This window comes from Penicillium verhagenii (assembly GCF_028828195.1).
Source record: "Penicillium verhagenii strain IBT 33310 chromosome Unknown utg000011l_segment0_segment0, whole genome shotgun sequence".
In the NCBI taxonomy this organism is placed as follows: Eukaryota; Fungi; Ascomycota; class Eurotiomycetes; order Eurotiales; family Aspergillaceae; genus Penicillium; species Penicillium verhagenii.
The window spans coordinates 669969-694587 of NW_026643175.1; the positions used below are offsets into that span (position 1 = coordinate 669969).

The following is a 24619-nucleotide window of genomic DNA, read 5'->3' on the forward strand; positions in this document are numbered from 1 at the left end:
GTTAGTACAAACAGAGCAACCCCTCCTTGAATCCATTTTTTCCCTCATTTGCACTGTATTCACCTAACCCGGCTTCTGCACCAATCACAGACGCGGGATTCAGACACACTGTGCCTCTTTATCCAATCGGGAAGCGGAAGTGAAACGAACTAAACCCGAAACAGCCTTAGTTTGCTTAGTTTCGCTGGGAACAAAAAAAAAAAAAAAAAAAAAAAGAAAAAAAAGAAAAAAAAAATTTGCAAAAAAAAAAAATTTCGCTCTCATTGCTTGGGCGGCGAAGGACCACACGATAAATAATCTTGCCCCCCCTTCCGCCCCTCCTTCTTCCCACTCTCATCTGTGTTTTCTTTTTGAGGTCTGCCTCTTTTTTTCGTTTTTCTTTTTCTCTCTGCATAGACAGATAGGAAAAAAAAATTCCCTTCCGCTCACTCTGATCAGAGCGTTGCTGTGTCTTGAACAGTCGACACAGTTTGGGCCATCGATATCGTGATACCCATAGAAAAGTTTTTCTTTTCATTATCTTAATTCCCTCTTTTCTCTCCCTACCGCCAAAATTTCCGCCAAAATGCCTGCTGTTGATGTTTCCAAGGTCCCTGCTGCCTCCAGCAAGGAGGTCGCCCAGTCCGTGGCCGTCCTCGAGGACTTGATCAAGAACCTCAACGTTTCCACCAGCCCCGAGGAGGTCAACGCCGCCGCCGGCAACCTCGCCACCCTCTTCAGCGGTCCCATCCCCGAGCAGACCCTGCCCGCCAAGGCTGCCGAGTCCCTCCAGAAGCAGCTCCTCAACAAGAAGGATGCTACCGCCCGTGAGCGTGCCCTCGAGGGTATCCGGGCCATTGCCTCCCACGCCACCATTGCCCCCGGTGTCGAGCCCCACCTTGCTTCCCTGCTCGGCCCCGTCCTCAACGCCGTTGGTGACAAGGTCGTCCCCGTCAAGGAGGCTGCTCAGAGCACCGCTGCTGCCATCGTCCAGGCCATCAACGGTAACGCCGTCAAGGCTATCGTCCCTACTCTCCTCGAGTCCATCCAGACCGCCCAGAAGTGGCAGGAGAAGATGACTGCTCTCACTTGCCTCGAGCTCTTGATTGAGTCCTCCCCCGCTCAGCTCTCCTACCAGGTCCCCAGCCTGATCCCCGTTGTCTCCGAGGCCATGTGGGACACCAAGGGTGAGATCAAGAAGGCTGCCTACACCACCATGGAGAAGGTTTGCGGTCTCATTGTCAACAAGGATATTGAGCGTTTCATTCCCGAGCTCATCAAGTGTATCTCCAAGCCTGAGAACGTCCCCGAGACCGTTCACTTGCTCGGTGCCACCACTTTCGTTTCCGATGTCACTGGCCCCACTCTCGCTATCATGGTTCCCCTGCTTGACCGTGGTCTCGTCGAGCGTGAGACTGCTATCAAGCGTAAGGCTGCCGTCATTGTCGACAACATGTGTAAGCTTGTCGAGGATCCCCAGATTGTCGCTCCTTTCTTGCCCAAGATGTTGCCCGCCTTGAACAAGAACTTCGAGATTCTTGCCGACCCCGAGGCCCGTGAGAAGACCAAGCAGGCCCTTGACACCATCACCCGTGTTGGTCAGATCGTCGATGGCAAGATCCCCGAGATCTCCACCGCCGGTGACATCTCCACCGTCGCTGCCATCCTCAAGGACATCCTGTCCGCCAAGTTCCAGGACCGCATTGCCCCCTGTGAGACCATCATCAACTACGTTGCTGCCATCGCTGGTCAGCTCGTTGACGAGAAGGACTCCGATGCCACCATCTGGACCCAGAACGCCCTCCCCTACATCGTTGCCATCACCGGTGAGGAGGATGCCAAGCCCATTGCCGAGACCCTCCGCAAGCGTGCTTCCCCCGACGCCGCTGCCGCTGACGAGGTTCCCTCCGACGAGGAGGAAGGTGTTGACCTTTGCAACTGTACCTTCTCCCTGGCTTACGGTGCCAAGATTCTGCTTAACCAGACCCACCTGCGTCTCAAGCGTGGTCAGCGTTACGGTCTCCTGGGCCCCAACGGTTCCGGAAAGACCACCCTCATGCGTGCTATCAACAACGAGCAGCTCGAGGGTTTCCCCAAGAAGAGCGAGGTCAAGACCGTCTACGTCGAGCACGACTTGGACTCTGCCGATACCGAGCAGACTGTCCTTGGCTGGACCATCAAGAAGCTTATTGAGGTTGGCCTGACCCCCGATGAGGCTGATGTCAAGCACAAGCTGGTCAACGAGTTCGGCTTCCAGGAGTCCCAGCTCGATGGTCTCATCACCGCCCTTTCCGGTGGTTGGAAGATGAAGCTCGCTCTTTGCCGTGCCGTCTTTGAGAACCCCGATATTCTCCTGCTCGATGAGCCCACTAACCACTTGGATGTCAAGAACGTTGCTTGGTTGGAGGACTACCTCAAGAACTCTCCTTGCACTTCCATCATGGTTTCCCACGACTCCCGCTTCTTGGACCACGTCATTCAACACGTTATCCACTACGAGCGCTTCAAGCTTAAGCGTTACCGCGGTACCCTGAGCGAGTTCGTCAAGCGCGTTCCCTCCGCTCGCTCCTACTACGAGCTCTCTGCCTCCGACATGGAGTTCAAGTTCCCCGAGCCCGGTTTCCTTGAGGGTGTCAAGACCAAGTCCAAGGCTATCATCCGTGTCTCCAACATGTCCTTCCAGTACCCCTCCACCCCCAAGCCCCAGATTCGCGATGTCACTTTCCAGGTCTCCCTGGGTTCCCGTATCGCCGTCATCGGTCCCAACGGTGCCGGAAAGTCCACCTTGGTCAACGTCTTGACCGGTGAGCTGATCCCCACCTCCGGTGATGTCTACCAGCACGAGAACATCCGTATCGCCTACATTAAGCAGCACGCTTTCGCTCACATTGATAACCACCTCGGCTCCACCCCCTCCGAGTACATCCAGTGGCGTTTCCAGACCGGTGAGGACCGTGAGACTATGGACCGCGCCAACAAGATCGTCACCGAGCAGGACGAGAAGGCCATGGACAAGATCTACAAGGTCGAGGGTACCCTCCGTCGTGTCATTGGCATCCACTCTCGTCGCAAGTTCAAGAACACCTACGAGTACGAGATCTCTTGGTCTTTGGGTGACAACATCGGCATGAAGTCCGAGAAGTGGGTTCCCATGATGACCGCTGACAACACCTGGTTGCCCCGTTCCGAGATCATGGAGTCTCACCAGAAGCAAGTCGCCGAGGTTGATCAGAAGGAGGCCCTCGCCTCCGGTCAGTTCCGTCCCCTTGTCCGCAAGGAGATCGAGCAGCACTGCGCCAACTTCGGTCTCGATGCCGAGCTCGTTTCTCACTCCCAGATGCGCGGTCTGTCCGGTGGACAGCGTGTTAAGGTCGTCCTGGCTGCTTGCTCTTGGCAGCGTCCCCACGTCATCGTCCTTGATGAGCCTACTAACTACTTGGACCGTGACTCCCTGGGTGCTCTTTCCAAGGCCATCAAGTCCTTCGAGGGTGGTGTTATCATCATTACTCACTCCCGTGAGTTCACTGAGAACCTGACTGAGGAAGTCTGGGCCGTCAACGATGGTCTCATGGCCCCCTCCGGACACAACTGGGTCCAGGGTCAAGGTTCCGGTCCCCGTCTCGACGCCAAGAACGACGATGAGGAGGACAAGTTCGACGCCATGGGTAACAAGATCGTTGTTGAGAAGAAGAAGAAGCTCACTGGTATGTTATTCTTTACCTTTAACCGTCTCATCCCTTGATATTTTAAAACTAACATCAATCTTTTCTACAGGTTCCGAGCTCCGCAAGAAGAAGAAGGAGCGTGCCGCTCGCCGCAAGCGTGGTGAGGAGGTCTTCTCTGATGAGGATGACATCTAAGTCATTTAAGACGGGCTTTTACTGTCTTTTTATGGAGTTTATGACTTTGTTTAATGAATTTCATAGTTGTTGTTGAGGACAAAAATACATTTCATATTGTTCGGACTTTTTTTTTTTCAAACCAAGAATACAATTTCAAGTTGCTTGTGAATACTGTATTTCCTTGTGCATTGTAAAATCAGTACAAATTGTACCTGCTATGCATGCAGCATGTATGTGCATGGATATGCATTAATTATTTATTTAGTACACATGTAGTAGATGCATTTCTGATTCCGAGTCAAATAAAGTCTACGAGCTAACATCGGCTCTTGTTACAAATAACCTCTTAGAATCCATGACTGGCCTTGAGCTGATCAACAAGCTTAATGTAATCCTCCTTGGCTTCGTCCTGGGTCTTTCCCTGGACCTTGGTCCATGCCTCCCACTTGTACTTCTCCTGTCATGAGAGTATTCGCATTAGCGGGAAAGTCTCGTGGTATGAACATGGGGGCAGCATAGTATGCTTACCTTGAAGCTGAAAGCTCCGGGCTTTGTTGTGTCATTGTCACCGGTCGTGGCTTGCTTGTAGAGGCCGTAGAGCTAGATGGCCTGTCAGTATCAAAAACAAAGGGGCCAGAAGCAGAGAACAAGCTGTATTTACCTCCAGCAACTCGTTATCGGTAGGCTTCGCCTTGAGGTTCTTCACATCGGCGGCAGCGGCTTCGAAGCGTTCATTGAGGGAGGACATGATGGCGGTATTGGTGATATCGGTGAAGGGGAGAGAGATTCGTGAGGTTGTAAACGACTTGGAGAGAGCGGGGTGAAGGATTTCCTGATCGTCTACCCCGCCAGGTGACATGCGATTATGTAAGCTTAGTAAGCTGGTCTTGTGTGCTCAAAGCCGAAGTATAAGATTTATGTAAATAATCTATTGTTTTTGTCCACAGTTTTAGCAAATTTGAGCCTTGGGTTACTTGGGAGATTATCATTGGAAGTATTAGAGTATCAAAATGGACAATATGATTCTTCTATTGTACCTGTAACAAACATACTTAAACAAACATGTATGCATCTTTCAGCCTTCAAACTTTCCTTTTACAATAATAACCACCCATAACATGACCATACCTATTCCCCACTCGTCATTTTGCGATGGACATCATATCAACATGGTTGACAAAGTCAGTTTATTAATACAAGAACGGTCTTAACGGTCTTAAAAACTAATGCAGATCGACAGAACAGCAACGCGTCCTCAGCAACACTCGCCAAAACCTCTCCCCATCCACATCTTGAGCAGAATATCAACAAACGCAAGGCTGAGGAATCTCTCCCCGGTCAACCAGCAGACAAGGTTAGTATCTTCGTTACCTAGAGCAAGCATCACAAGCCCGAGCTATGTCTGTTTTCTAAACCCGGCATCTAACTTACTGACATTTGTGTTTCAACACTCCAGCAAAAACGCAAAAACAGCTCAAGTCTCTACAGTCCTCAGAAAACCTCGGAGTTCTCAACACTTACAAGATTGCTCGTCCAGGAGACCGATTACCTAGAGATCAACAAACGAAGATTCATAGATTTCACACAAACTCTGGCCCAATTACATTCCCGTTATGGTGCGATGCATACGATGGATGTTTATGATACTGCGCTGGCACCACTGGGCGACTGGATAAATGATATGAGTGAGCAGGTCCATCGGATGAAAATGCAGCTGGATCAAGATGAGGAGGCGCTTGGACAGTTGATGGATCTGTATCGCCGGGGTTTTCATGGGCTTTCTTGATGGGCTGGCAATTGTTCTACTGCCTACTGGTGTACTATTAAGTACTTGTGTTTAATTCTGTGTTCAAAGGTAACACCTTAAGGAGAATTCAGATTGGTGCAGATGGAGCTTGTCTTGTTATCGACTGTCGCTCTTGGGATTGGGTATTACAACCAAGTTCAGTCCCGCGTTGAGTTAAGGGACTGGGTATACGTACATAATTTACACGGCAGATGAGGTGAGATTTCATCATTAGCCTTCCAACGGCCCAACTTTGACATCAGTCCTTCGTCGCAACTCATCCATCTCGTCGACTTTCCGTTGCATCTTGCGTTGCTTAGCCTCAATTTCCTTGAACCGTTTCTTGCCCCCAAATTTTAGCTTGGTAATCATATCAGTGGCCTGGCCACGTGTTAGATCTCCAGTCTTCAGTTTGCCGTCTCGGATGTGGGCTTTGTTCAGCATTGCAATCTGCGCCGACGTGGCTGGGTTCTGCCGCCAGGGTTGCCGGGATGAGATATATCGCTTTTCGAACTTATTGCCTGCATACGTGTCTGCTGCGCGGACGGCAGTTTCCAAGTCCGGCCCAGATGCAATCAGCCGTGGGCGGGTGAATTGAATCTTCTCGGTCGTTGGGTCGTTGAATTTCATGACGTGGTTCACGGTGAACATCTCGTTGTCTTGCTCGATGCTTAACCATCCAGAAGATTCGGATAGTAGGTACTTGGTAGCGTCCACCCGGACCCAGGCATTTTGGCTGAGAGACCTGATATGTCTCTCGGACTGGGTGTCTTCTAGAAGATCATAGATGCTGTCGTATTTTGTGAATTTTAGATTTGGGTTTTTTCCGTCTGATTCCCCTTGAGGTGTTATACACTCCACTGGGGGGGCTATAGATTGTTCCGAATTGCTTTCTTGGATTTCCTTCGCGCTGGACTTGTCTAGGACCTCGTCGGGGTGAAGACCAAAGAGTGTCGGGGTTGAGAGGACCCCTGTCTCCAACGAGGCAACCATGTCAATGATGTGGCAGTTCTCCTTTCCGGGGAAGAGACGCAGCCCACGCCCGATCATTTGAATGAGCAGGTTTCTTGATCGGGTTGGTCGCGCTAGGAGCACACAATCGATATTCGGAATATCAGTGCCCTCTGTGAATAAGCCACAATTCAGCAGCACTGGGAACTCTTGATTCTTAAAAGCTTCAAGTTGCTCTGATCGAACGTTCTTGTGCGTAGTGGCTGTGATGTAGCGAGCATCGACGCCATGCTCGCGGAAAGTCGCGGTTAGTTGTCTGGCATGTTCAACATCCACACAGAAAACCAGAGTGGATTTTCGGCCCTGCGAATTGGCCATCCATGTCCGAACTGTGATGTTGTTCGTACTAGCAGTATTGACAGCTTGGGAAAGCGAGCCAAGGGCAAAGTCACCAAATTTGTCTTTTTTGACAGTGGAAAGATTTGCTTCTGACTTGACCGTGGTGAAAACCGCATTTGCCAGCCAATTGTCCTCAATCATGTCGACATAGTCTTTGTGATAGACAATGTGGTCGATGGCAGCACCGAGTTTGAGTCCATCGAATCGTGCAAATGTCGCAGAGACTCCAACAAGCACAGGAGTGTTGGGAGTAGGTTCATTTAATCCAAAATAACCTAGAACTTCGCGGTATGATCGTGCCACGATATGGTGTGCTTCATCTACAAGAACGAGTTTGAAAGCGCTGGGATCGAATTTGTTAATGCGCCCTCGGGAGAGAGTTTGTACGGATGCAATGATAATGTCGCCATGTCCGGTGGCTTTATTCTGACCCATCTCAATTTCCACGAATTTTTCTGGATAAGCAAGTCGGCAATGTTTCGCTGCTTGTTCGACCAGTTCGCGACGATGTACAATAATCATAGTCTTCGTTGCTTTGGCATCATGTGGCGGGACTCGGTCGATGAGTTGCGTGAATATGACCTGGGAAGAAGAAAGGATTAATAAACTTCTTTCAGTGGGGAGGAAGGACATATAGGGAAGATTTATGTCAACTAACAGTTTTGCCTGCGCCAGTAGCTAGCGATATTCCAAGACGTCGGTGGCCTTCACCTAGGTACTTAAGCACCGACTGTATGCTTTCCTCCTGGTAGTCGCGGAGAACGATGCTTGAGCTAGGTAGTGGAAGAGTGGAGTTGGATCGCACACTTCGCCAGCAATGTGGTACTGCATGTCTTCTGGTCGGTCTTTTACACGACCTTGAGACTGTAAGTAAGCCCAATCTCCGAATGAAATCCATGCAAGAAAGAAAAGCAGCTTAAGACTTCAAGAATCAAGATGAAGCTTGTGGATGACAAACAGTGCAAACAGTGCAAACATTTCTTATCGATAACGTTGCTGGTGGACCTCAGCATTTAATGCTTCTTAATTTTCCCTCCACTTTTTACTATCTCTCTCGTTCAATTGAACGACTTTACGATCTCGCAGACGTGGCTGTGATGTTCCGTCTCCAATTTGTTATGCGCTGTGAGCTTGCGAGTCTCCCATGATGAGCAGCAACTCTTCTTCCGACCACGACAACTCCGATGACTCCGATTTCTCTCTCGAGTCCAATCGCGGGCGACAGCAACGGCGCTCTAATTCCCAACTTGAACCCTTTGACCTCAGCCTTTCGGTATCACAAGATCAGAATCCACCACAAGATCATGAAAATTTTGAAAGTGGGCGGGAAGGAGCCAACGAAGATGAACCAAATTCCTCACAAACCCGATGGGAGCACTGGGATACGCTTCTCGCAATCTTGGATGAAAAGTCATTAACTCAATACACCACACTCTTGGAACAAACCGAGAGTGATATATCAACAACTACTGAAGCAACCGATGACGATGAAACCACCCAGATAGGTACAGTGATCTGGACCGCAGCGGAAAAAATATCACTCTTCCAACTTCTCGGCCGGAAGGGCAAGAATGGACTCGGGCAGGTCGCCGCTCTTCTTGGGAGCAAGTCAGAATTGGAAGTGCTGGATTACCTCAAAGTACTCCAGCGTGGCTTGGAAGATCAGCATATCCTGAAGCGACAGCTCAACACAATAATCCTGGGTGACGTTCCCGCTGCCATGGAAGTCAGTAAAGAATGCTGCGCCGAGCTGGATAAATACGCGCGGGTCCTGACAATGAGAGAAGACCTTGATGTGGAGATTGCGGGCCGCGTAACTTATGACGATAATGCGATTATTGCCAAAGCCCAGGCTAAGAAACTCATTGCACGAGAAATCAATGCCCCCTTGCCAGGCAGGATCGATCTCGCTGCCAATTTGTTCAATATTCCACATTGGATACATCTCTCTGAAACAATGTTCATGAATTTCGGCGGGTCAAGATCGGAAGATTGCTGGAGTAACATCGTTCAATCAAAATCTGAGTCTCCGTCGCTGCACGGTGAAGCTCTCATGGATTTCTACGCTTTGACAATGAGCGTTACGCGCCGTTTGATTCAATCCGCTCTCTTCTTTGCCATGTCACGACTACATGGTCTGCATGCAATAGGCAGAGACAGAGGAAGCTTCGTTCGAAAGAGAGACGTTCGAGCTGCTCTGGACGTGTTGAATATGGAACACGACCGAGGTGGAGCTAGTTTCTTTGTCAATCTCGCACGTCGAAATCGGTTGACCATCACAGATGATGTGGATGACGAAAAGGAGCCTCGGACTATCAGCTACGATGAAGCTCTTCAGATTACCCATGAGGACGAAGACTCCAACAACTCTGATCAGGATGATATTCTAAGCCAATCGGAAGGTGATAGTCAGTCTAAATTGGAGGCCGCGGGCTCACAACCAGCCCCGATTCCAATTCAGCGTTCATTACCTCAAATTCCAAAGACCGCATGGGAAGAAATGCCTCTAGATCCCGAAGATGAGCATGCAAACCTCCTCGATCTAGAAATGAGTCGCCGCGAGGAAATAAAGCTATGGCATCTATTGGAAGAACCCGTGCCATCTCGTCTCAATGCCTCCCTTGTTCCGGAGAACGAAATTGAAAAAGACGCACTTTCTCGCAAGCCTGCCCCCGAACGCAAGTCAAGAGAGGACCTGGTTGACTGGCGCGACCGAACTCTTTACCGGGGCGATTGGGAAGATTACAAGGATGGTACTCAAGACCTCGAAGCCGAGTTGGTTGAAAATCGACAAAAAAGACGCTGGGCGATGTATGAGGAAGGGTCATCGGAGGAAGAAATTGAAAGATCACGGAGACCCAGAAAAAGGAGACCATCCGATCATTTGCCTACCAATATTGTCGGAATTGATGACTCGGCCGACGAGGATACTGGAGACGGCGCAGTGGAGGACAACGAAGCTCCCGATGGAGCAGGCGAGGACCGCATGGATGTCGATGAACCCAGTCCTAGTCTCAGACCAAGCATTGTTGTTCAAGTGCCGCGGCATGGAAGTACAAAAGAGCCAATTCCCTGATACACACATACTCAGCGGCATTGATGACTCCATAAATAGACATTTAATACATACTACATATACCCCCAATCGAAATACGATTCGTTTTACATGCAAACCAATTTTGCACAGGATATCAGGCATTCCCATCGCCTACATTTATAATTAGCTAGAGAAAAGAAATATTCAAGAAAATAGGTCATAGGATAGAGGACCTTTGGCCCGATGGCTCCATCTCCTGAGGGTAAAATAATAATAAAATAAACAATACCTAAACTCATCAATCAGGTCTTGTAGGGCAAATCAACTCAAACTCCAGTAGATAATAGAGACTGCGCCTTTTCCTAACCACAAAAAAAAACTACTCGAAAATCATAAACACCACCAGATCACGAAAGTCCCCTCTCGCTCTCTCTCTCTTCTCCGCACATGGGATATCGTACATGCATTGAGGAAGAAGTTACAGGTCGAGAGTTTTGAAATCAGCGCCAGCCTCGGCGCTCAATGGTTGAGCTCCAGCGCGCGCGTCTCCACCAACAGGTTGGAAGCTGTAGTGGTTTCCAATACCAGCAGTGGCGGCACCTGCGAGCATGGTGTTGGTGTGTTCGCTGGGACCCTGAAGGCTAACAGCCTGCAAAGCATCCTGTGCCTCCTTGACGCGCTTCTTGAAAGCCATGCGGTCCAGGAAGAGCTGTTGACGAGCCTGTTCCAGTTCTCGACGTTCAACCTCAATGACTTCCTCCATCTCGTTGAACTGCTGCAGCTTGATCTCGAACTTTTGCAAGGTCACGTTAACTGCAGCCCCAACCAAACGAGTCATTTCACGCTCTTCATGTGAGGCAAGGGCACTAGCGCGAGCAGCTGAAGCTGCCAGAGTCACAGTGGCAAGTGACTCCTTGGGCTTCTCAGCTTGGCGAACAATATCCACATCCATCGAGTCTTCGGCCTTGACTGACTCCTTGCCCTTCCTATCACCCTTCTCCAGTTGGTTGCGCAACTCCTTCCGGATCTCCTCGACTGTACGGCCGGCGGCGGCAGCAGCCACTGCGGGATCCGCCATCTGCGCCAGGAATGCAACAACTGAAAGGACCGGGTTCTCTGTTGCGCTGATTGGCTCCCTGCCGGGGCCAGAGCGAAGCTCGGGCAAGTCTTCGACATACTTGTCCTCGATCTCGAGTTGCAAAAATTGCATCACACACTCCTCGCTGGTGCGAGTACCAACATGGTTAGCAATCTGCTCCCAGTTATCATCAAAGCTTTCTAGGGCCTCCAGAAGCAAAAGTAGCTCTGAATCCGACCAGGGCGCATCCTTATCGGCCACGTGGGAGTGTCCCTTGTCCTCCAGCTTGACAAAGTCCGAGGCGTTATGGCTAGAAGGCATACGGGCTTCAAGGAAGCAGTTAGGGCACATGTCGTATTTGGTGTTCGGGGCGTTTGCATTTGCTGAGGTTGGGGATGCCTTGGCGTAATGGAATCGGAGTCGAGTACAATCAATACCGCAGGAAAAGCAGTGTGACTTCTTCCGAGGCTCTTGAGTCTCGGTTCCATTTGTAGCACCATTAGTTTGCTTCTCCTTGTCCGAAAATGGAGTAACGTCCTTGCCCTTATTGTCGTAGACATTGCGGCGGAGATCAAGATCTGTCTTAATGGCGGGAGTAGCGGAGGCAGCGCGTTCAGTTGCTGGGAGGGCTTTGCCAGAAGAAACAACGGGTTGTGGACCGGGCTGGAAAGGTTGCAAGCCACGAGGGGTGTCGGCAACAATACGGAAATGGCCAGTGAATGGGGGGCCAATGCTGGATGGTCGGGATTGAGGATCGACCTTGAAAGACCTTTGTTAGTGGGCCAGAAGAGAGAAAGTAAGTCACGCATTTGGATTTCTTACTTGGTAATTAATCAAACCCCATTGCTCTAGGAACGAATGAATGCGCATAATCGCGCAAACATCACCGGCAAGGTTGCGACGGCAAGCAGTCACTGTTAAATATTCAATGGGGTTCAACCGGTAGGTGTTGATCATGAAATCACGGTAATCCTTGTATGTGGCGGGAGTCTTGCTGCGGTTCCGGCCGTTGAAGAACTCTTCAACAGCTTTCTTTTCAATTCTGTTGACGGTGCTCATGTCAAACCAGCTAGCATAGCTGGGAAGGATGATGGCGTGTGTTTGGGCCAGCAGGTGGTCACGGGCAGAGGCTTCCAAAGATGACTTGGTCGGTGCCGGCTGATCTTCACCCACGGCATCTTCAAGACCCTCAGTGGCATCAGCGGGGGGCTGTGACTCTCCCGCGGCATCCTCCAACCCCTCAGTATCGCGCTTTGCGTCCGTCTCGGTGCCACCCATCTCCTCATCCTCTGGCTCGGTGTTGCCGTTTTGGGGTTTAGGAGAGGCCGGAGCATCGAGGGGGTTATCAGATCCAGTGGGGTTCTCAGCCTTCTTCACGGGTGACTCCTGGCGCGATTGCGCCTCTGTTATCTAGTGAGCTACAATGATCTTATTTTAGACAGGGCTTAGGGGGGAGGCGAATTACCGGAGCCACTGGCGGCGTGAGATGCTTCTGCGGCAGCATCTGAGCCAGTCGCAGACTGGGCATTGTCCAACGCGGTGGCAGGGTTGACCGACATGTCATCCATGATGATTCAGGCAAAGTAGCTGTCGCGGGCGACAAGAGGATCGGCTCTTTTTTATGTCGAACGCGCAAATTGAACGAATTGCGTATTGTTGTAACAGAACATAGGCTGACAGATTTGTACGTGGTAACAGATGGCCCAATCTGATGAGAAATCAGCGAAAGGGGATGATTGGACCGGGTGCTGGATCAATGGGGATGAGAGGTGGATGTCGCGACACGGAAAACTCGCGGTTTCGCCAAGACGGGCTTTCACCGCCTAATCTGTTTCAGGACTAGCGTTTCCTTTCTACCAAAACATCCAGCTTTCACATCCTTACTTTACTACCTTTGTTTTCTACTTATTATTATTCTGGTTTGGTGAATATATGAGACGGTATTGGGGGTCTTGGATGGCCGGGACACGGCCGTTGGGGTTGATTGACTCAAAGGGCTCCTTCAAATCGACCATAGCCATGATCTTCTGGGTGTAAGGGATTGCAAGCTCCTCGAGAACCATGACGACCTTCCAAGGATTGGCGCCGCTCGCATGACCATAGAAAGTGATGGATTTAAGTGACATTGTTCAATGTTGTGGGAATCAAAGGCTTAGATTTGGAGACAAGTGACAGCCTTGAAAGAGAATATCTGGTGAGTCACTATCAACAAGGTAGATTTAAAGACATTTTTAAAGCCCAAAATTCAAGTATCGATTATCTGCAACGTCCCCTACCAGATTCTCTAGACGTGGGGGTTCTCTCCCCCAGGCTTGTTCATGACATGATTATTCATGGCAACATTGAACTAGTTAGTTAGTTAGTTAACTCGGCACTCGGAAATGCTTACAAATAGCAAATCAAATTGGTCAATTTTTTACCCCATACATACTCCAGGGCTGTAGGTATACGACCCCACAAGTCCCAAGTTCCCACTCATATATATTCTCTGGGTTTACCTATAAGGAATCTCAGATGTGCAGGTTCATCAAATTCCAACCTTGTGGTTCCGACCTCGAGACCTCGGGGGCTAACCAGCACAATCTGCAAATTGATTAACTAGCAATCAATTATCTTAGAAACATTTCAAGATTGTGCCTAGCTATTTCATTATTCTATCATTTGCTTCCTTGGTTCTTATGTACTTCTAGGGTTGGATGGTCTACCTCCAGTGCTAAGTACACTACCCACATGTGCAGTATATTTTTCACACATGGGCAGCAGATAACTATCCATCAATTCGAATGTGGAACGACCGTTCTTTAGTTCGGCAGTACAGCTCTATGTCAACTGGTGGTTATCGACCTTGTGGTCAATTGGCACAAGATCTGATGAATTCCAACTTGGGCTATTCAATTCTTGGGTTGGCTTGCCTACAGGTTGCGTTTCTCATCCAGATGTTCAACATCAATTCAAGAAAGTCCATACATAAGGACTAGATACATACATGTAGATATATGTATGAGCGGAACCTTGGAAAAGAGCGACGGAGAGACAGACAGTGATAAAGCATTTGAAGGCAATTTTTTGGAAAATGGCATATGTATTCATAAACAATATATCAATTGGATTTCAAATCCACCGGGAAAATCAATAGCCCAAGACACTTTTCATATGGCATATGTACTAGTATACATACACGAACAATATTTTAGATTTCAAATCCATCGGGAAAATCAATAGCCCAAGACACTTTTCATATGGCATATGTACTAGTATACATACACGAACAATATTTTAGATTTCAAATCCATCGGGAAAACCCCTAGTCCTAGAGGGGTCGTGCCTAAATCTGAAATCTAGTATGTACGGATGACCCTTAGTGTCATCTCCACCATAATGAGTGGGGGGTTTCCAAGCCTCACAGGGCGCGGGTTTAACATGTTAGATCTTGGCATGAATCAATCATCGGCTGGATCTGATGACAATTGGGGGAAATGATGCTCGGACCAGTTTGGATCCGGAGTAAATTGATCTCACATGGATGTGACCAATCAGAGAAGGCAAAGTCTCCGTAGAGCCCCTAAACAGCATCTCGATTGAAATCGTTCTTCGCAATACTATACATATCTTTAAGAATGCAGATTTTTCCTAGAATAGTATACGGAACTAAGCGTCGGAGCAAAATTTGCCTCAATCAGGTGGTATTGTTCCACGGAGTTACTATAGTCTGATATCGGAGTAAAATATGAAAGAAAAAAATCGAACGTCGGAATAAAACTCGGACTAAAACCTCAAGCCTTCGGACTAGGCTCCAACCGACACCACGTTTTCTCTCACACGCCATTTTCTTAGCTGGGATTCTAGATTCTAATGCCGATCGATCATTTTCTTACTCTTGAGTTTTTATTCTATTTTTTACTTTTTTTTTTTTTTACTAGGTATACAAATCGCCAAGACTAAAAGGAAAAAGTTGCCCAAACCAAACGGCATCCTCCCGCCAACGAATTCCCCGCACTAGATCATTTATTGGACATTGGATTCACCCTGAGTCATAAGCCACGAAACTTTCAAATCTAGGCTGTCATTCTACTCTTAGTAATCGTCTCTCGATCAACATCACAGATAAATTTGTTATTTGGGTATACCACATGTGCATGTGCAGGTAATGTTTCTATAACCATAAGGCCTTGTCCGCTGGTAGCCGTGATCAAAGTCTAGGTCGGTAGTAGAGACCCATATTTCTCCGTCTCTCTATTCTAAGAAAGCTCCATATGTGGAGGCTCTGGTGGGAAGAAAAAAAATTTCTTCCTGGATATATCTTAGCGGCGGGAAGTGGGGTCCCTTTGATCTCCATGTACAAACTTCAGGGTTTCAGAGCAGGAGAGAAGAGAGAATGACCTGCGCTCTGAACATTTGAAAGTAGGTTGCATATGTAGATTCCAATGCGCGATTTCCACTTTTGGATTTGGACTGCTGAATTCTAGGCTTCCCAGTATACACGAATCTAGGTTTCTCCAGAATGACGACAGGATGTGAGTACTGACTACATCGACAATGCCTGAGAGAGAAATGATGAAATCATACATAAGAAGCTTAGGCATCCGAGATCTTTCGTAAGCGTCGTTTTTATAGTTTTTATAAGGGCCAAGTAAAAGGTTGAACAGCCTCAGGCGTGAGTCAAGCTTAGGCAGGCTGAAAGGCTGACGCATCATGCGCCCTTTCGTGTTGATTACTGAAACGGGGTCCTGAACCGGTAGGAAGTAACGCCCAACCTTGACTACCGAATTAGGAGCCCGCGGCATTGGGCTCATTCAATTAGGCTATACTGACACGAGGATTTTGGAAATTATGGGGTCTAGCAGCTCACTGGACGCCCTTTCGATTTAGTCCAAGTTTGCTTCTGGTTTGCTTCTGGTTTGCTTCCTTTCTTGAATCATAACTCCTGTTCATAGTCCAACCTTGGAAAAGGAAAACAATTGGGATAAGCGGGATTCAATATTACTGTAAACATGAATTATGGAGTAAATGGATCATGTACTTGAATAACATTCTACTGACATGTGCTCAAATGGTTTGCAATTAAGATTTCGATTACAAATTCGAAACGATTCAAACACAGCAAACAAGCCAAACTGGCCAAACCAGCCTAACAATCTGGGTTTTAGGGAACTCCGAGATCTACTCCGACGTTAGACGTCGCAAGTCCGACGCTATACGTGCTCCACTCTTGACTCTGACGTCTTTTTTTCCGAACGCTTCACAGCTTTCGACTCATTATGATGGGCTTTGACGGTGGATCTTTGGGTTTGAGGGCGTTTTTTTAATACTTTTTTTTTCTAGTTTTGATTATTTTTCCTTTTTTTTATTTTATTTTTACTAGTAATTCTTAATTTTTTTTTTCCCTCGGAGTTGACGACGGGGTATAGTAGGTGACTGACAATCTATATAAGGCCAACTGACATCCCCCCCACTGGTGAAAATATCATTCTCAATCTATCAAACACAACAAAGATCATTCTTGATTGCCTTGGCTCAAGCATTCCATCTTCAAAACAAACCAATCTATTCAACTCAATCATACCTCCAACCTTCATCATGAACCTTCTCTTCCCTGCCATCGCCCACACCCCTTCTGGGCAAACCCCAGGTTTCCCAGATGAGCCCGAACAATGGCCTACTGCGCTTAAGAATCATATCAAGGAGAAGATCAAGAACCGATCCAGCGCTTCCTCTACCAAGAGCTCGACCAAGACAATCGCCGACGATGCCTCCATACACTCCACTGTTTCTACCGCAACTACTCTCAAGGGTACAGCGGACGCCAACAAGAAGAAGTGGTTCTCTCTGAGCTCCAAGCCAACCAAGGTCTCTGACAAGGAGGCTGCTCTCAAGGCTGTGCACAATGAGGCCGTTGCCAGCTACTTCAGCATGCGCTAAACTACTCTTCCACGACCTGGGCTTTCTGTTTACTTGCCTGACTGTCGTGCACATTCGACTTTGATCTGTCTCGATGCTTTCTCTCTCTCTCTCTCTCTCGTTTTTCATTCTTTATTGTTTCCTACGGCCTCTACTACGTGAGCCTTGCCGCCTTGCCGCTTTGACGACGACACGACTTGAATATTAATCACGATTATCTACGCCGGCTGGCGATCTTTGTTATTTGGTTGCTTATTTTGGGATGGAACTAATGGTATTAAAATGTGTTTACATTTGCTGGTTATAAAAATACTTGTACTGGGCGTTGGGATTTTATAGATTACTGTTTTATTGGTTTAAATGTTTGCTCATGTTTTAATCTCATCAATTGATTTAATCTGAATTTGATTGAAGTTATTCTCTAATTGGTATTAAAAGAAAACAAAACTTTAGTTTCTCATGAATTCTATATATGAATGATAGACTATACATGTGTTGATTTGGATGAAATATGAACAGAAACAGAAACAAGCCGAATGCCCAGTAAATGAAAAAAAAAAAACGCCACTACACGACACCCCAAGAAACATTGACATATATACGTAAATCATCTCACAGCCCACTCAACAACTCCCCCATTGATATTGGCTTTCGCACTGCATTTGAGAATCCTTCATGGAAGGTAACCCAGACTTTCCTGCCAGCTTTCGAGCTTTCATCGTTATGGCTTCCATCTTCCAAGTCCTTGGACCCGGGAGTTTCCTGGATTACCCGCCCAAAGAAGTCACGCTTGACCAGTCCTTCTCTGATTCTCCGGGCAGCCTCGCCTTCTTCTGTGGCAGATTTACCAAGTGCTGCCCTGGCGGCCTTCGCTGATGCGCTTAACGCACTGGATTGCTTTCTCAGGGTCTCTTTCCGATATTCCTGATCCAATGCTTGGCGGACTGCATAGCGGACGGGTGCATTGCCACTGGAATTTGCCAAGGAGGTACCTTGAATTTTTGAAAATGTTATGAGCGAATCAATTGGTCTGTTGTGGAGAGTCAGTTAGTTAGATTTCCCACATGCATTGAAGATTGGAGTCTCACTCACGGCTCCATCCGGTAGGCCCATCCACCATGGTTTCCACCTTCGTTTTCCACTCGGACTTGCTCAAATGTAACACCTAGACCAACCATCACTCGCACGGCAGACTGAACAAGGACACGCTCTGATTCTTTACGCACGCTAGCTGTACTCCTTGACTCGCCGGTTCCTCGGACAATGACTGGTTTGACGTCTGGGGATAGCATACGGACTAGGTATGGAACTAGTTCAACGATCACGTTATCAGGTGACCGGAATAGACGAACAAGTGGTGCCGAGAAGGAAGTGTGAAACCCAGTCAAAATAGCCCGATTCTGCTTCTGTGTCTCGAACGCAGCAAAGTCTGCCTTGGGACCGGAAAAGGGGTGCTCTTCTTCGGCGTCATCGTCATCCTCGTCATGGCCAGCAGCCTCCGTCTTACCACCGGCGGTTGCGAAAAGGTGGTGAAATCCAAGAACCGATTGACTCAAGTACGGATATAACTCCCATTCTTGAGAGGAATGTACTTTGGAAGATATCATGTCATGGAAGTGAAGCCAATCGTAGGCGGCGTTTGGTTTGGACAGGAAGGTATCGTCTTGATACTCTTGAATGGGATACGAGGCAAAGCAGTCGTTGACACATCGGTCATGCTCGCCGCTAGAATCGATCATCTCTCTTAAGCGATTGATGCCATGTCGTTTTCGCAAATCGGCAACGCCAACAGGGACCCGGCTATTGGGTCCACTGAATCGGTCTTGGAAGGAGTCCTTGCCAACAGGCGCATCTGTAAACCCTGCGGCTTCAGTAAAGACTCGGTTCACAATTTCACGAACACCTCCGCGGCTCATTTCTTTGGTGAATGAACCACCTTCAGTTGACGCGCTTAGGACTCGTTGTTCCAGCCAGTTTCTAGTCAATCTCAGCGAATCCTGGCGTTCGTTTCGAAGCTTGTGCGCCACTCCCTCGGCAACGACAAGAACACTTCGAATGTCACCTTCGGCAGATCCTGAATTCTTAGAGTTGCGCTGTCTCCTGGCCGATAACCCCCAAGCTGCCTCGCAGAGCCTCCGAGCTGCATCACCGTCGCAGGGGATGCCTTCTCGAACGAAAATGGTCTTGATTCTCTGGACAACGTTCTCCAATGGCGCTTGGCGAACATGAATCATCTCAGCGATGGATGAGGCCCTCAATGGCCGTAGACTTGGGTGATATAAATCGTTGCAAACCAGAATCAATGGTCGAAGGAAGCGGAAAGTGTCGCCTTTGCGCTTTTTGCCATTTTGTCCGCCATTTTCGGCAGATTTTTTCGAGTTGCGCTGGTCGAGTACAACCAGATCGATGAGGGCTTTCATGAATCCACCCTCGCCTCCACTACCAGCTCCACCAACGACACCATCCACCTCATCCACTATAACGCAGACAGGTTTCGCGGCTCTTCGTACCTTGTTCTGGCCAATCTCAACATTTGAGCCCTTCACATTCTCTGTGCCCAATGCGTCTCGAATTCGTCCCTTGACCACATCTCTACTACGCTCATCACTTGCGTTGATTTCGAGTACTTCATAGCCAGCCTGCTTTGCACACACATGCGCTAGGGTTGTCTTCCCCAGTCCAGGGGGCCCACTAAGCAGGAGAACTTTCCGATGCATGCGCCCTTCTTCACCATCCTCGGGGTCTGCCTTTTTCGTTCGGGAACGAGCTAAGCCAGGGAACACGATCGGTTCCCAAGCTTTCAGCCAATGAAGCACCGAACGATGGGTACGTTCATCTCCAATGAGATCTGTGAATTTTCGAGCGCGGTACTTCTCAGTCCACATCATTGAGTCTAGCTTCTTCTGTTTCGCATCTCCCTCGGTCTTTTCAATGGAAGGGTTGACTTGAGGCGATGGTTTGGGCTTTGGAGAATTTTTATCTTTTGCCGCGTCATCTAGCAACTGGTGAATATCAATCCCATAGTAGCTTTTCTTCGCTTTACCGGGCTCTGTTTCAGACCGGCTAGCGATCATTTGCTCATATGAAACAGAAACATGGCTCTTCTTCAGAGAAATGCTGTGTGTCTTGCCGTTGCATGTTTTGATCTGGAATTTTTTTGGTGCAGGCCGAGATGCGATTTCTAGCTCGGGGTTTATAGATGTGAGAGGGAAAGTCGTTGGTTGTTGTATATGAGTAGAAATCGGTGGTTGCTCTGAAAGCGCAGGCATTGAGAACTGCTCTGATTCTGTATTTTCTTGCAACTCAAACTGGGTTTTCAGTTCTTCGTCTCTGAAGGCGGCAAGATCCTCATTTTCATCATCATCATCCTCGTCGTCAACAAATCCTCCAAGGATTCTTTGCCGCTTAGGCTCGCCAGGCTGTGGACTTTCAATTTCCGCTGCTTTTCTTTTTTGCGCATCGTCGGCCGCTGCAGCGCTGGGAGATGATATGAACGGCATTTTTGTAGTTGGAGGAGAAGACGGAAGAAATGACAGGCGCAGATTACGACTCTGCGTAGAATTACTTGGTCGGGGGGTAGCTTTGGTCGGAGTATCTAGACACAAGTTACATTAGGATCAACACTCAAATGGAGCAGGTCTAGAGGTTCAAACCTGGTCTTATATCGTCGTCACTGCGAAACACCTCTGACAGGTTCCAGGAGCGGTGTTGGATCACGACTTTATTGCGGGTCTGTTCCACGCGGTGCTGGTGGATTGCCTCAATATCGTCGGAGAACGACTCGAACAGCTCCGATGGTGGGTTGAGCGTGGTGTTGGGGTCTTCAGAGTGGAGCTGAAGAGCAGGATCAAATGAAGAAAGAAAATCAGGTGATGAGGGAAGCATCCAAGCGTCTCGTAGTCATTTCAACCGTGGATTCGAGACTGTACTTAATTGGCGACGATTCCCTCTCTGATAGGAAGACGCGCCGACACGCGCGCGGTCACCACGCTAAACCCTTTTAGGCGGTATTAAATTGATTGCACTTCAATGTACGAAGTCCGTACCTGGCAAGTCCAGATGAATTTTTTTATATAGAAAATTGTACAAGACTATATTGACTTTACATATTCTTTCTCCTCATACAAATAATACGTTTTAAAGTTAGAGAGATGTTATATTGCAGTGACTAGGTCGAAATGCGACTCAAGTCCTCTAATCATTGGTATACTGTACGGTTCATAGAACACAAAACAAAAAGCTCGCAACCTGCTCAATGGTCATGGCATAAGATAAATCAAAAAGAAAATTTCCCCACCTTTTTCACTCTAAGCGCTCTTCAACTTTTCGGTCAATTCGGGCACCTTCTCAAATAGATCACCCACCAGACCAACATCAGCAACCTGGAAGATGGGGGCCTCGGGGTCCTTGTTGATGGCCGCAATGACCTTGCTGTCCTTCATACCGGCCAAGTGTTGAATGGCACCGGAGATACCGGCGCAGAGGTAAAGCTCGGGAGCAACGTTCTTACCAGTCTGACCAACCTGCAGACTGTTGTCGGCGAAGCCGCTGTCCACTGCGGCACGGGAAGCACCGATAGCAGCACCCAAAGAGTCGGCCAACGGAACCATAATGCGATCAAACTCCTCCTTCGACTTGAGGCCACGGCCACCAGAAACAACGCGGGTGGCGGTGGAAAGATCGGGGCGCTCAGACTTGGTGAGTTCCTCGGATACCCACTCAGTCAGTCCGGGGGTGTTCGGGTCTAGTCCATCCACAATCTCGGCGGAGCCGCCCTCGGTCTCAACGCCCTGGAAAGCGGTGCCTCGCACGGTGATCACCTTGATGTTGTCGCTGGACTGCACGGTCAGGATTGCGTTGCCAGCATAGATGGGACGAACAAAGGCTACAATTTCGGTTAGCACGCTGATCACATGTCAATATACATTATTGTGGTTAAACGCACTGTCTTCACTCTCGATTCCAGTGATATCTGAGACCTGTTGGACATCCAAAAGAGCGGCCACGCGGGGCAGGACGTTCTTGCCAAAGGCTGAGTGTCCAGCAACGATGTGGGTGTATTCGCCCTTCTTGATGTTTTCGACGAGGAGAGGAGCGTAGTTCTCAGGAAGGCCCTGCAAGAAAAAGATTGATATGCTTAGAAGGACATCCTTGTGACGTATATCAGAAACAGCAAGCTCACCTTTTCATAAGCATCGTTCTCCACAGCAACAACCTTGTCCAGGCCCTTGATCTTAGCGGCCTCAGCGGCGGAAGTGCTCTTGACACCAGTGCCGGCCAAGAAAGCTGTCACTGGTCCACCCAGCTTTTTTGCCGCAGCAATAGCGGATAGAGAGGAGCTCTGTAGCTTGCCATCGCGCTGTTCGAGGACGGCGAGGGTCGAGAGGAGGCGAGCTAACGCTGACTGGTTGAGCGCGCGGGCGGGGGAAATCTGCGAGCGAACGGCCCGCAGAGCAGAGTATCTGGCGATTGGAATCATGACGGCAATTTGGTGAATACGATATTCGTTTCTCTCCCGTGAGGGTCCAGGAAGGTCAAGTTTGAGATCTCGGCGATCTGCGGCGATGCAAGAAGTGTGGCTATCACCGGGATGCCAAGACCTGCCCTCCCGAGGTCGGACTCGGTTAATGCAGGCTTCATATAGCCTGATCGAAGCACGAGGCAATGACGTGATGTACTAAATTCTTTCCGTAAAGAAATATTGAGACTTCTATATAAGGAGGGCATATTGATTCAAAGCACTTGAAAACAGTTGAATGCACCTACTAGTACATACTACATGGATATCTGGGGCTCCAATCATACTAGTACATATCTCAATTTCCATAGAATTCCTAAAGCTTTTGTTTTTGAAAGAAACATAAAAAGAACATGATATTTTATACGCCGAGAATACCTTGTACATGCAGAACATTATCTAGGTAGAACAAAAAACTCCCAATCATGAAGTCGACTTTCTCTTCTTCTTCTTGTCCGCCTGGGGTGCGGCTACGGTCTCTCCATCCTCAAGGGCCTTGGCCTTGAGCTGCTGGAGCTTCTCTTTCCGTGCCGCTCCTGACGAAGCTTCCTCCTCGTCTTCCACGGACTTGGACTTCTTGGTCTTCTTGCCTTCAATGGCCTTCTCCTCGCCGACAGACTTGCGCTTCTTGCTCTTGATTGAGGGGGCCTCGATCTCTTCAACGACATCAGCGTCCTCCACCCACAGCTCACTGGCAAGCCAGATGGGCATGGCCATGGTGTTGGCGCCCTTGACGTGGATTGCCTTCAAGTTCTTCCAGCCCTTTGCGACAAACTTCTCGGTCATACCCTGAACAACGGCAGCAACATTCTCGGACAATTGGTCGGCAGTGAACTTGGAAGTACCAATGCGGATTGCGGCAGTAGTGGAGGGTGCAAGCTGCACGGAAGCGCAGCTCAAGGTGCGCTCAATCTCCTTCGCGACAATCAGGGGAGCGGCAAAAGCGGCGCTTCTGTCCTCCTTGGCGGGCTTCTGCTTGGGGTCCTTCTTGACACGCTTTCCGTCCAACTTCTCGATCTCTGCAATACGAATGGGAATTGGTCGCTTGCTCGACTTGTAGAAGACCTTTCCGAGGGTGGTAACGAGGCGGTTGATAATACGATCATCGGCGAGGAAAACATCGTGTTCTCCAAGCAGCTGGCGCCGGCTCTCGAAACTCTGGTAGCGGGCCTTCAGCTTGCTGAAGCCAATGACCTTGTCGATACGGGAAGAAAGTTCTTTGGGGAAGGAGGGGTCAGCAACGATGTCCTTGACTCCACGCTGCGGGTCGGCAGTGATCAGGCAGATGCTGAGGGAAGGCGACGAGTTGAGGGAGTGCGGGAGGCTGATCTTTCCAGGCTTCAGGCGGTTCTTGTCGACCACATGCTTCTTGGTGGTAAGGATAAGCCAAACGGCTTCGTTGTTCATGGGTGTCTCCTCATCATCTGAGTCGTTATCACCAATCAGAGTCTTCTTGGTTGCGGACTTTTCTTTCTCTTCCTGGTTGGACTTGATATAGCGCAGCAGTGCGGAGGAAGCTTTGGTGACCTGGCTGGAGTTAGCATGCGCGCGGTTTTGATTTTGAAAATTGAACAAACCTGAGGCTTATCTAGCTGATAGGGTGATCCTGAAGTCACCTTCGTTGTAAGGGTAGTGGAGGACGGCATCTTGGCAGGTTAATGATTCAACTCTAATCCGTTTTTTTCGCCGATGTTATCAAGATTTTTTTTTTTTCCTCGGGAAGGCGGTGGCAGTTTTGGCTTGGCAGTCCAAACCCCGGTCGCAGCCTGAGGCAAGTAATCACGTGGAGATATCCCAATTAACTATAGAGCATTCGAATTTAGATAAATTTGGTCACATATTTTTAGATATACATTCATGAGTATATTCAGCACTTATTTCACCTGAGAGTTCCTGATATCGCATCCATGCAGAATGTATGTATCGAGTGGCTGGGAATGTATCCATGAACATTGAATGTATGCAGGTGTACATTCATCTATCAATAGTGGGTACCCTTGGATATATGTAGCCGATGAACACACCACTTCAATGTCCGGAGTTCGAATACGTACACATGTACATATGTTTCCATCATTAATGTTATGTACATTTTTATCAATTAATAATATACATGTATGTAGTCGTGGAA

The 24619-nt window shown here is 48.6% G+C and overlaps 11 protein-coding genes across 11 annotated transcripts; 4 read left to right on the top strand and 7 right to left on the bottom strand.

Moving 5' to 3' along the window:
• Positions 1-565: 565 nt before the first annotated feature.
• On the top strand, positions 566-3839 carry N7466_010634 (putative translation elongation factor eEF-3; the record flags this gene model as incomplete). The annotated part of the gene is made up of 2 exons (XM_057170023.1): positions 566-3683; positions 3754-3839. The coding sequence occupies 2 exons, from the start codon at positions 566-568 to the stop codon at positions 3837-3839; spliced, it is 3204 nt and encodes a 1067-aa protein (XP_057016632.1).
• Positions 3840-4167: 328 nt separating this feature from the next.
• Positions 4168-4680, bottom strand: N7466_010635 (acyl-CoA-binding protein; the record flags this gene model as incomplete). The annotated part of the gene is made up of 3 exons (XM_057170024.1): positions 4168-4278; positions 4350-4421; positions 4483-4680. 3 exons carry the CDS (start codon positions 4678-4680, stop codon positions 4168-4170), a joined length of 381 nt encoding a protein of 126 aa, XP_057016633.1.
• A 310-nt stretch (positions 4681-4990) lies between these two features.
• Positions 4991-5607, top strand: N7466_010636 (uncharacterized protein; the record flags this gene model as incomplete). The annotated part of the gene is made up of 3 exons (XM_057170025.1): positions 4991-5002; positions 5062-5175; positions 5278-5607. The coding sequence occupies 3 exons, from the start codon at positions 4991-4993 to the stop codon at positions 5605-5607; spliced, it is 456 nt and encodes a 151-aa protein (XP_057016634.1).
• A 231-nt stretch (positions 5608-5838) lies between these two features.
• On the bottom strand, positions 5839-7788 carry N7466_010637 (DEAD/DEAH box helicase; the record flags this gene model as incomplete). The annotated part of the gene is made up of 3 exons (XM_057170026.1): positions 5839-7539; positions 7616-7730; positions 7763-7788. The coding sequence occupies 3 exons, from the start codon at positions 7786-7788 to the stop codon at positions 5839-5841; spliced, it is 1842 nt and encodes a 613-aa protein (XP_057016635.1).
• A 316-nt stretch (positions 7789-8104) lies between these two features.
• Positions 8105-10033, top strand: N7466_010638 (uncharacterized protein; the record flags this gene model as incomplete). The annotated part of the gene is made up of 1 exon (XM_057170027.1): positions 8105-10033. The coding sequence occupies one exon, from the start codon at positions 8105-8107 to the stop codon at positions 10031-10033; it is 1929 nt and encodes a 642-aa protein (XP_057016636.1).
• Positions 10034-10472: 439 nt separating this feature from the next.
• rscE (uncharacterized protein) lies at positions 10473-12640 on the bottom strand (the record flags this gene model as incomplete). The annotated part of the gene is made up of 3 exons (XM_057170028.1): positions 10473-11831; positions 11895-12475; positions 12538-12640. 3 exons carry the CDS (start codon positions 12638-12640, stop codon positions 10473-10475), a joined length of 2043 nt encoding a protein of 680 aa, XP_057016637.1.
• Positions 12641-12973: 333 nt separating this feature from the next.
• On the bottom strand, positions 12974-13198 carry N7466_010640 (uncharacterized protein; the record flags this gene model as incomplete). Its single annotated transcript, XM_057170029.1, has 1 exon — positions 12974-13198. One exon carries the CDS (start codon positions 13196-13198, stop codon positions 12974-12976), a length of 225 nt encoding a protein of 74 aa, XP_057016638.1.
• Positions 13199-16649: 3451 nt separating this feature from the next.
• Positions 16650-16991, top strand: N7466_010641 (uncharacterized protein; the record flags this gene model as incomplete). The annotated part of the gene is made up of 1 exon (XM_057170030.1): positions 16650-16991. One exon carries the CDS (start codon positions 16650-16652, stop codon positions 16989-16991), a length of 342 nt encoding a protein of 113 aa, XP_057016639.1.
• Positions 16992-17582: 591 nt separating this feature from the next.
• Positions 17583-20855, bottom strand: N7466_010642 (putative sister chromatid cohesion factor (Chl12); the record flags this gene model as incomplete). Its single annotated transcript, XM_057170031.1, has 3 exons — positions 17583-18000; positions 18063-20565; positions 20624-20855. 3 exons carry the CDS (start codon positions 20853-20855, stop codon positions 17583-17585), a joined length of 3153 nt encoding a protein of 1050 aa, XP_057016640.1.
• Positions 20856-21277: 422 nt separating this feature from the next.
• Positions 21278-22449, bottom strand: N7466_010643 (electron transfer flavoprotein subunit alpha/FixB family protein; the record flags this gene model as incomplete). Its single annotated transcript, XM_057170032.1, has 3 exons — positions 21278-21855; positions 21916-22084; positions 22153-22449. The coding sequence occupies 3 exons, from the start codon at positions 22447-22449 to the stop codon at positions 21278-21280; spliced, it is 1044 nt and encodes a 347-aa protein (XP_057016641.1).
• A 462-nt stretch (positions 22450-22911) lies between these two features.
• N7466_010644 (uncharacterized protein) lies at positions 22912-24134 on the bottom strand (the record flags this gene model as incomplete). The annotated part of the gene is made up of 2 exons (XM_057170033.1): positions 22912-24015; positions 24066-24134. 2 exons carry the CDS (start codon positions 24132-24134, stop codon positions 22912-22914), a joined length of 1173 nt encoding a protein of 390 aa, XP_057016642.1.
• Between the last annotated feature and the right edge of the window lie 485 nt (positions 24135-24619).